Source organism: Rhincodon typus, chromosome 47 (assembly GCF_021869965.1).
Source record: "Rhincodon typus isolate 14 chromosome 47, sRhiTyp1.1, whole genome shotgun sequence".
Taxonomy (NCBI): Eukaryota; Metazoa; Chordata; class Chondrichthyes; order Orectolobiformes; family Rhincodontidae; genus Rhincodon; species Rhincodon typus.
Window position 1 is genome coordinate 6,655,484 of NC_063378.1, and position 11,384 is coordinate 6,666,867.

The following is an 11,384-nucleotide window of genomic DNA, read 5'->3' on the forward strand; positions in this document are numbered from 1 at the left end:
AGACAAATACTAGCATCTATTATAAATGATGTGATGACTGGATCCTTAGGAAACACTGGTTGTCGAGAGTCGATTGAGACAGACCAAGTGAGTGGTGAAGAGCACAGCACACGGAATACATGGGGAGAACTGCAAGGTTATTCGCTTTGGGAGGAGGAACAGAGGGGCACAGTATTGCTCAAAATGAAAGAGATCGGAAAGCCCAAAGGGACCGAGCTATCCTCATTCATAAGACACAGAGCTTGCACACAGGTACAGGAAACAATTCAGAGGCAAATGAAAGACAGAGTTTAATTGATTTCTAGTTACTGATCACATCAAGGCAAATAGGAAGACGGCAGGAATATGGTGGAGGTAGATGATCAGCCAGGATCTGGAATGGCAGAGCTCCCATTGTACCTTCTTCAGCATAACCTAAGAGACTGAAGCACTCTCAACCACCTACAGCCAGGAACATCAACTGGATAAGTGTTCCTCCTCCTCGAGATTCCCACAATCATTGATCCCAGTCTTCAGCCAATTCAATTCACTCCATGGACTTGCTGCTTGTAGACAGCAGGCTCCTCTGTTCATGCAGTGACCAGCAGAGCCATTAAACATGATTGTCCTCATGAAAAACGGTACCAGCTTTTCTCTTTAAATCACAGCTTGAGTTTATAGAGTCAAACAACAGACCTTCAGCCCAACTCTTCCATGCCGTCCAGATATCCTATATTGAAAGCGGTCCCATTTGCCTGAGTTTGGCCCATACCCCTCTCAACCTTTTTTAAGCCATGTACTTGTCCAAATGTCTTTTGGAATATTCTAGTTGTACCCGCCTCTACCACTTCCCCTGGCAGCTCATTCCATACACACACCACCCTCTGTGGGAAAAAGTTGCCTCTCAGGTCCCTTTTAAATCCTTCCCGTCATCTTAAACCTATGCCTGCTATGAACTCCCCTACCCTGGGGAAAAGACCTTGGCTATTCAACCTAACCATGCCTCATGATTTTATAAACCTCTACAAAGTCACCCCTCAGCCTCCAGCAATCCAGGGGAAAAAAGTCCAGTTAATTCAGCCTCTCCCTACAATGCAAACCCCCCAGTCCCAGCAGCATCCTTGTAATTTTTTTTCTGCACGCTTTCTAACTTAACAACATCCTTGCAACAGCAAGACATCCAGAATTGTACACAATAGTGTATAATTGGCCTCACCAGTGGCTTGTACAGCTTCAAGATGACCTCCAACTCCAATACTCAATGTTCTGACCAACGAAGGAAAGTGTGCCACATGCCTTCTTCACCACACTGTCTATCTGCAATGCCACTTTCAAAGAACTATCAACCTGAAAGCCCTAGATCCCCCTGTTCAGCAACACTCCCAGGGCTCTCCCATTAACTGTGTAAGCCCTGCCCTGGCTTCTCCAACCAAAATGCAACACCTCACATTTATCTAAATTAAACTTCACCTGCCACTCCTCGGCCCATTGGCCCATCTGCCCATCTGATCAAGGTCTCATTGTACTCTTCGCCCACTTCACTGTCCCCCTCTACTACCAATTTTGCTGTCAATAGCAAAGTTACTAACCATGTTCTCATCCAAACTGTTGATGCAAGTGACAAACGGTTGTCCCAGAACCCATCCTCACAGCACACCACTGGTCATCGGCCTCCAGTCCTAACAACCCTCTACCACCAGCTTCTGACTTGCATCATCAAGTCAGTTTTGTCTCCAATAGGCTCTCTCTCCCTGGAACCCAATGTGATATAACCTTACTGACCACGTCTCAAAACTTTCCATCAGGAATCACTTGATCATCACAAGATTAGGCTGATTTCCCACCCTCCCTGTCCCAGGCTCAGTGCAGTGGAAGCTCAGTTAGTGCTGGACAGCCCTGTTCCCCAGAAGGTTTTGTTCTCCAGCCGCTCCATCCTGATGCTCAGGTGCTGTTGGCACAAGGCTCTGTGCTTCGCTTGAACAGGTCACCTCACTCAAAGGGTCACCATTCCATTTTTCAATATGATCCATCGTTGGTCGGGGTTGTTCCCTAGGAGAGAGAAACCAGCAGAGTGCAGGTTAGAAGAATCCAACACTTTGCACGTGTGTAAAAAGGAGCTGTTCAAGAGCACAGACCCATTAAATGACACTCAACATCATGGAGACCAATAGCAGCTGGAAAATGGGTGACAGGAGCTGTATGGTGATGGAGCACAGAGTGTAGAGGAGAGGAGGCTTATAGGGGAGGCAACGGACAAGAGCTGGGCACTCCACAGGAGCTGCGCTGACCAGAAGGAGATGAGAGAAAACACTGCAATAGTTCCTTGTCCCACTGTGAGGGGCGTACGTGGGGATGGTGGTAAGCACAGATGAGGATATAGAGTGAAACAAGGGAATCTGAGATGAGCTTCCCAGTCAATGAACCCTCCAATTCCCAGGATAAAAAAAAAGGAAGACACGAAAAGTGCAAGAGAAGAGGAAGCACCAACAATTGGCATTTAGAGAGCATATTTAACATGGAACACAGAAGTCAAACACACTCTGACATAGAACGATGCAGAGGAATTCATCAGTGAGTTATACCTTAAGAGCCATTCCCAACTTAGTCTCTACCTACCACCATTATTGCCCACACATTTATCCAGCTTATACTTGTTTACAGCCTCCATATCCTCCTCACAGCTTACTTTCCCACTGAGCTTTGTATCATCAGCAAACTGGGACATTTCCAGTCTGTCCCCTCATCTCAGTCCCTAATAAGAAGATTGAATGTCACTGAGGTCCCAGCACTGATCCTTGCAGGACCAGGTTTATCCTGGTAGCTGAAAACAACCTACTTGTTCCTGCTCTGCTCCTGAGCATGAACTAATCCTCAATCCATGCCATATTACACCCCGACTCCCATTCAACTGAGCCCTCATCTTGTACAACAACGTATTGTGTGGCACCTTAAGTACCTCCTGAAATTCCCAATATATGCCCCAACCTCTGGTTCTCCTTTGGGAGAAAATTTGCTCCTTTCCAATCCACGGGGACTGTTCAGCAACACGAGGATGACAAGTTGGAAGCGACTGGATGATGCTACTCAATGACAGGCTGGATTGAAGCATCCTCACAGCTCAGCTAATGGACAGGGACAGAGCTCAGCAACATTTCACACAACGTTAGTAATGAAAATCTGGTCAAAATGAGACTAGTAGAATAATCTAGAACTTACTGTCTTGTGTGTTTTCGGACAAAGTAAACCCCAATTGCAACGAAGACAACAAAAACACCAATCCCGATTCCCAATCCAACTCTTTCTCTTGCTGGGAGTCTAGGACCTAGAGACAGAATGAAGCCATGAACAGACTGGGACACATGAACAAAACCAACTGCAGAGACCTGCAGCACCTCGTGTTTCAGAACCAGCTCTAGTTGAAACAGATCCCTGGGTAAGTCTAGTCCTGGAGGGGTGTGGGAGGTTAGATGCCATTAATCACAAAACATGCACCAGACCATCCCAACAGCTCCTTGCACACACATACCCTGCCCCACAATGAGATTGATACATGCTTTGCAATGGAGAGAGAACTGAACACTGACCAGCAGCAGTTTCTTCTCAATTAAACCCCAAAACCTCCTGAAAAGTTAATAATTTTAATTTAACAGTTATTTATCTGTGGAGAAACCTTTGAGTGCAATTTTACATTATACAGCATTATACCCCACTGGCTTCAATTCAGGGTCACTCCCTCCAGACTGTATCTCACTGTGCCCCCACCTGTGGTGGGCCTGTCCTACCAGTGGGACAGAACATACCCAGGAATGGTGATAGGGGAGTCTGGGGGATGTGTTATTTCTGTCAGCGTGACTATGTCCCGCAGTCTCCCAGGTTGGATAGCAGTCCCCAGACATTAGTGAAGGGGCTTCCAGAGTTTAAATGAGTGAGTTAAAATGTCAACCAGGTTCATGTGGGACTGGAGTCACATACAAGCAGAGTAACATGACCACTAAACACAAGTTGCAAATCAGAAATGGCAGGCTGACTACTTGGAACAGAAATCTCTCACCTGCGACAGAGAGACGGACTGAAACAACTTCCTCCAATTGAAATCTATCCCCCATCCTGCTGGAAATTTGACACTGATACTCATCCAGGTCTGCCTCCCGGAGGTCAGAGATCAGAACTGACCAGTTGCCTTGTTCCAGTTGATCTTTGAACAGGTTTGTTCTGTTTCTGAACCATGGGTCTTGTTCTCTCAAATCATCGTTCCCATCGACAAACTTGTGTACAATTTCTCTCTTGGGTGTCCCCCAGATTACCTGTAAATCAGAGACCGAGACATTCCCTTTGTAGGTACAGGGCAGCACCACCTGCTCCTCAACGTACCCAGAAATTGGGACAGGCAAGTCACCTGGAAAAGATTGAAAGTATTATCCACAAATACAACCTCCCTGCTGGTACATTACATCCCAAGCTCACATGGTTACACTGCAGTGCTGGATTTACAAGAAGGTCTGATCAGTAACTCACTGCCTCCATTTCTGTGGGAAGGTTAAGCTCAGGATCGCGTTATTTGTAACAACAGTTTCTCTACAGTGTAAAGACTCTCATCGTTCTTTGAACTGGAAACAGCAGAGTCAGAAATGCAACCAACTAAGTCTCAAAAAGGCAACAAAAACACCAATTCCAATTCCCAATCCAACTCTTTCTCTTGTAGGGAGTCCAGGACCTAGAGACAGAATGAAGCCACGTATGGACTGGGACACATGATCAAAACTAACCTAGTGTTTCACAACCAGCCTAGTACAAACAGATCCCTGGGTAATTCTAGACCTGGAGAGATGTGGGGGTGAGATACCAATAAACACGAGCACAGGACTATCCCACAGTTCCCTGCACACACACACAGCCCCGCAATGGGTTTGATACATGCTTTCCAATGAAGAGAACTGGACACTGACCAACAGTTTCCCTTCAATTAAACCTGAATGAAGAATCGGAAACTATTTCCTGGATGGGAAAGCCACAGGATTGAATGGAATCCTGATTGATATCCAGGTCAGTATTCCTCTCCACCGTCTTCAACGCAGAGATCTTGGGACCACTCCCTCCTCCTGGATACCACTGGCCCCAAACTTCTGGTGAGTGGCCCCCAGCCCTTGGGGTCAGGACACACCCAGGGACAGTGACCGGGCAATCTGGCAGAAAGGAAAGGTTTGGACTAGTGTATGATCTTGTCATGGCATCACCCAACTTGGGCACCAGTCTCCAGATTTTACTGAGGCGGCTCTGGAGCTACAACTGGGCTGGGTGTGTCTGTTTCCCTGATCCAATCTCTGGCTCAGAGTCTGTTTGGCATTACCCCAGTACCACCCTCTGAGTGTACTCCCCGACCAATTCTAACCCTCTGCTTGACAGGGACGCACCCCACCAGTACCACCCTCTGACAGAGGCCCATGTACTATACCCTCTACTACAATACAGTCCTCCCACACCATACTGCTCCTTCCCCCATGGGGTGGTGCTCCATCAAGGCCCTCAGCAGCAGGGAGAGTGGGCCCCTGTTTTATTCTGAGATTTGAACCCATGACCTTCAACCTCAGAGGTTAAACGTCAGCTGAACCCACTGAAACACCTGTGTGCCTTCACCAGCACAATACACCTTCGAATTACCTTGGGTTGTACTGAATCACTTACCATGATCTGCTTCAGGAGTTGCACTTGGGCCTTGGGATGGACAAGCTGGAAAGCAAAACAGTGAAATGAGAAACAGAGCCAATATTCAGCTTCCCCTTCTCTGCCCTCAGAAGAACTACTGCTGAAACCCTCATCTGTGTCCTCATGATTCAGCCGTTGCAATATTCCCCTGGTCACTGTGTCACATCAAACCCTCCGTTACCTCCAGTTCATCCCAAACTCTGTTGTCCTGGTAATGTTAACCAACTGCAATGAGTCCCTTTCACATCACTCACAACCCCTCCAGCACCTACACCGCTCCCTGTCTCTGCAACCTCCTTCAAGATGCCAGAGCTCATGTGCTCCGACCACTTTTTCCTTTACTTTTATTTACTAACCTCACCGCGAGTTTGGACAGCAAGAGCCTAGTGCTCAGACCTCAAGCGGGTCCAGCCTGTAGCAGGGTGAGGCCCTACTTAGCTTTTCCTGAGCAAGGGAAGGGCTTGGAATCGGTGGCTCCTACATAGGAAGAGGTAACGTCGGAGGAATAGGTCCAGCAGCAAAAGATTATGCCTGAGGATCACCAACTCGACGTTGTTTGGGTCCAGTGTAGATGGTGGTACAAGTGTTGTTCACTGATGGACTCTCTTCAGCGATATCTTTCTTTCCCCACTGCCATCACCCCCCCATTTCCACCCCCCAACCCCCAAACACCACCCATATTCTCCAAATATTCAAAATTGTGCCCTTTCGTAGCAAGAAATGAAAGCTTTTCTTTGTATTCTTACTGCGAAATACACATGGAAATGAAATCCAAAGTCAGCCCCTACACGCCTCCCCATATCTGCAAGCTCATCCAGCGCCTACACCCCCCTCACTATCTCTAACTTCCTCCAGGCTTTGCCACATCCAGTCGTGAATGGTGGCAGACATTTAAAAAACTCACAGGAAGAGCTGACCACAGCAATATCCCCATCCTCAATGATGGGGGAGCCCATCAGAGCAAAAACAAGGCTGCAGCATTAGCAACAAATCTCCAGCCAGAAGTACTGAGTGGATGATCCAACTTCACCTCCCGTAGTGGTCCCTACCATCACCGATGCCAGTCTTCAGTGACCTCAATTCACTTCACATGGCATCAAAGCTACCTTTGACACCATTCTGGCAATAATACTGAAGACTTGTGCTCCAGAACTTGCTGCTCCCTTAGCCAAGGTGTTCCAACTCAGGTACAACACTGGCATCTGCTTGATAATTTGGAAAATGACCCCCAGTACTGACCTGTACACAAAAAAGCACAGCAAATCCAACCCAGCCAATTACCACTCCATCGGTCTGCTCTCTATCATCAGTAAAGTGATGGAAGGTGTCATCAGCAGTGAGGTCAAACAGCACACACTCAGCAATAACCTGCTCACTGATGTCCAGATTTGGTTCTACCAGGACCACTCAGCACCAGACCTCATTTCAGACTTGGTTCAACCAATGTGCAAAAGAGCTGAATTCCAGCAGGTGAGGAGAGAGTGACAGGCCTTGACATAAAGGCTGCATTTGACATAGCGTGGCATCAAGGTATCCAAAGAAAACTGGAGTCAGTGGGGAATTTCGGGGAGGAGGGCAGAATCTCTCCATTGGTTCGTCATACCTGGTATATAGAAAGATGGTCATGGGTGTTGCAGGTCAGTTATCCCACCTCCAGGAAATCTCTGCTGAAGGTCCTCAGGATAGTGCCCTAGCCCCAAGTGTGATGTGGAGGTGCCAGTGTTGGACTGGCACGGACAAGGTCAGAAATCATACAACACCAGGTTATAGTCCAAGAGGCTTATTTGAAGACACAAGCTTTTGGAGCATAGCCCTTCGGCAGGTGAAGGGAGAGAAAGACGCACACAGAATGCAGAAATTTAAACTCACTTCACCCGACAAAAGGGGCTATGTCCCGAAACCCTGTGTTTTCGAATAAACCTGTTGGACTACCACCTGGTGTCGTGTGGTGTCTGACCTTGTCTTCAGCTGCTACATCAAATGACCTCCCCTCCATGATGACCGTTGTGGGGGGTGTTCGCTGATGGCTTCACAATGTTCAGCACCACTCGCAGCTTTCCAAATGCAACAAGACCTGGACAGTATCCAGGCTTGAGCTGACAAGTGACAAATAACAGTCATGCCACACAAATGCCAGGCAATGACCACCTCCAATAAGAGATAATCTAAATGCTTCTTCTTGATGCTCAATGACATTACCATCACTGAATCCCCTACTATCAATAACCTTGGGGTTACCATTGACCAGAAACTGAACAGCCTCACCACATAATCAAGAGCAGTTCAGAGGCTGGGAATCCTGCAGCAAGGTGCTCATCTCCTGACCCTGCCAGAGTCTGTCCACCATCTACAGAGGCACAAGTCAGGACTGTGATGGAATACTCCCCAGTTGCCTGGATAGGTGCAGCTCCACACACAAGAAGCTTCACATCATCCAGGACAAAGTGGCCTGCTTGATTGCCACTACATTTGCAAACATCCACTCCCTCCACCACCGACACTCAGTAGCAGCAGTGTGTACCATCTACAAAGGTGCACGGCAGAAATTAAACCAAGGCTCCTCAGACAGCACTTCCCAAACCCTTGACCAACGGCGTTCTCTCTAAGTTGCAGTCTTGCTGGGTTTCTGCACACTGATTGGTGTTGGAACAAGGATGGTGGCATGGACCTCCAGGTGAGAAAGTTCATGGCTGCACACAGGCCTTGGGGGCTCACGCAGGCAAAAATCAAAATTGGAGGGAACGCTGACAACCACTTCCATCAAAAAGGACAAGGGCAGCAGATACAGGGGAAGAGCACCCCCCCACTACAAGTTCATCTCTCAATCCTTACTTGGAAATATATCCAAGGAGATGGGAGTAATTGGAAGGTACTTCCCGTGAGGCAGCACACATTTTATACGCCCAACAGCCTCCTTCTGTACATTGTGATTTAAAGGAGACAATTCACATGAAGATCTAAAGGTAAATGCTCCAGGTATTTACCCAGTTATTCATGTGACCCTCCCAGTAGGATCTGGTGAAGGTGCTCCCATGGTGTTGTTAGGGAGGGAGTTCCAGGATTTGGAGTCAGACGATGAAGGGACGGCCAATACCTCTCCAAGCTGGGAAGGTGTGTTGGAGACTCAGAGGGGAACCGAGTGATTTGACAGCTGTGTTGGTAAGTGGATTCTTAGCACTTGATACTAAAGTTCCTTGTTACATAAAAGTAATAAAGACCAGGAGCTTTCACATTCTTCCCACCCCACCCGGGGTGGAATTCTCAGGCCAGGAAAGTGAAATTTTGTTGAGGGGAGAAAGCATTTGATGCACAGACAATGAAACGCTCATTCTGTTAAACTCACCGTGATCTGATCTGAACCGAAGGAATAACGTTTCCGAGGACTCCATGTTCCCAAATTCAAGAAGATTACCTTTAGATGAGTCTTTCAGATATCGAATGTCTACAATGCACACGTAGTAGCAACTGGATTGATTAAAATATGCCCTATAATTCCCAGTGCAAGTTAAGCCGTTGCAAATTATCTCAGTTAATCCACGTTTAAGGACAGGCCTCTGATCCTTGGTCACACATTTGTTCATCATTATATTTGCTGGTGCTTCAGTAGACACTGAAAAGAAATGAAAGAAACATTGTCAAACAACTTTTCAGTTTCTTCCCCCCCCCGCCCCATTCTTCCACCTCACTTACACCTACCCACCTTATCTCTTAATGCACAAAATTTCCCCGATATTAGTTTAGTCTTGAAAATACTTGAACACTGAGCAGTCTCAGCTCTCTGGGGGAAGAGAATTCCAAGAATTTGATAAATGGAACTTCTCTTCTGATTCAAAACAGCTGACTGCTTACCCTGCGACTGTTAACTGCAGCACCTATTTCTACATCTCAGGGTGGTGAAGGAGAGATAACCCTGTAAGGAATTCATCCCTTTCAATGAAATCACCTCTCATTCTTCTAAACACCAGGGAATATGAACCCATTCCACTCATTCTCTCTTCATTGGATAATCCCCTTCTCCCAGGAATCAGCCTGGTGAATCTTTGCCGCTCACCCTCCAAGTTAAGTTTATCCTTACTCGGGGGAGGAGAGAAACTAAGCAATGTTCCAGGTATGACCTCAGCAAAATGCAATATATTTTCATAGACCATAGAATCATAGAATCCCTACAGTGTGGAAACAGGCCCTTCGACCCAACAAGCCCACACCGACCCTCAGAGCATCCGACACAGACCCATTCCCCTATAACCCACCTAATCTACACAGCCCTGAACACTATGGGCAATTTAGCATGGCCAATCCACCTGGCCAGCACATCTTTGGACTGTGGGGGGAAACCTGAGCACCCGGAGGAAACCAACACAGACACGGGGAGAAAGTGCAAACTCCACACAGACAGTCGTCTGAGGCTGGAATCGAACCTGGTCCCTGGTGCTGTGAGGCAGCAGTGCTAACCACTGAGCCACCCCTGGCATCACCCTTCCTGACGCCACCCAACTACCAGTCTCATCGGAACAGAAGGTGGCCATTCAGCCCTTTGAGTCTGTTCAGTCATTCAATAAGATCATGACCCCTCTGCTTTTAGGTTTCTCAAAGTCTTTACCCTGGAGCACATTTGTAACAAGTGCCCTGGGTATAGCTTGTGACGGCGGGCAGGTAGGTAGGACGGACTAGGTCATTTTGGGAAACTTGGTCGGCATTGAAGAGTTGGACCATGCTGTAGGAGTATGGCTACTCAACCACAAGAGGCATCACATCCACACCCAGCCCTGTCCTCAGCATTTAAACATTCCAGCAGGGGGTTCACTGGACTGCAATGGTGAGCTGGAATAGGAAACAGGTGGTTTCATCCTTACATTGTAGCAACGGCACAGAAACAGGCTATTCAGTCCATCTGCCTCACACAGGCCTCCTCCAGTGTCATTGAGCAATGAACTGGGCACTCACCAAGAATACCAAAACAAAGTAGGAAGTGCCACCTATCCCCCCCTCAAACAGAAACCTCTCACCTGTTACAGAGGGAGAGATGAACATGTTGATTATATGCACACAAAACCCACTCAAAATCTGACACACATACTGGTTCTGTTCTCACTCCCTGTTTCAATCGATTTTTGAACAGGTTTATTCTGTGGATCCTTGCTTCCCACCTTCTGCCAAGACCCACACCCTAATTTCCACTCACACTCTGCTAGTCCCAGTTCTATTTGATCCCAGGACTGTCCCAAAAGCCTGCTCTTTCTGCTCAGGGGTCCAGCCCAGTTCCACTGGATCAGACTCTGTCATCCCAGTGTCACCGAGTGTTGCTCATTGTCCAGATACCACTTTCCGCATCCCAGGTATTAATCTAATTCTGTGCATTCCTTTCAGCACTCTCTCATGATCACAGTCTGTGGTGTGCCCACTCCCTCAATGGATCCATTTGCAGTTCACACAGCACCCTAAAGCAAGGGGAATTCCTGATTCCCCCATCCCCCACCCCAGCCTTGGATTACTGCTGAAAAGTTCTAGTAGTCACAGCACTAACCTGTAACAGCAGCCACCAACGGGAATAGTTTCTGGGAGCTGTGTCCCTGCAGCAAAAAAAAATACAGTGAGCCCCTTTTCAACAGATTCCCTTCCTGATCAGGTTGATGACTCACAGATACAGCCCAGCGTCTAAAACGGCTGTTTTCTTGCCGTTCGCCAAATTCATCTTCAGAGAC

The 11,384-nt window shown here is 47.5% G+C and overlaps 1 protein-coding gene across 1 annotated transcript in view; it reads right to left on the minus strand.

Moving 5' to 3' along the window:
* Positions 1 to 1,019: 1,019 nt before the first annotated feature.
* Positions 1,020 to 11,384, minus strand: part of LOC125487957 — a 148,386-nt gene continuing 138,021 nt past the window's right edge. The window contains exons 2-7 of the mRNA XM_048620668.1: positions 11,207 to 11,252; positions 9,026 to 9,292; positions 5,662 to 5,706; positions 4,031 to 4,375; positions 3,196 to 3,301; positions 1,020 to 2,028 (exon numbers count right to left, since the gene is read on the minus strand). Coding sequence (XP_048476625.1) covers positions 1,860 to 2,028; positions 3,196 to 3,301; positions 4,031 to 4,375; positions 5,662 to 5,706; positions 9,026 to 9,292; positions 11,207 to 11,252 — 978 coding nt within the window. The 3' untranslated portion in view covers positions 1,020 to 1,859. The remainder of the gene's footprint in view (positions 2,029 to 3,195; positions 3,302 to 4,030; positions 4,376 to 5,661; positions 5,707 to 9,025; positions 9,293 to 11,206; positions 11,253 to 11,384) is intronic.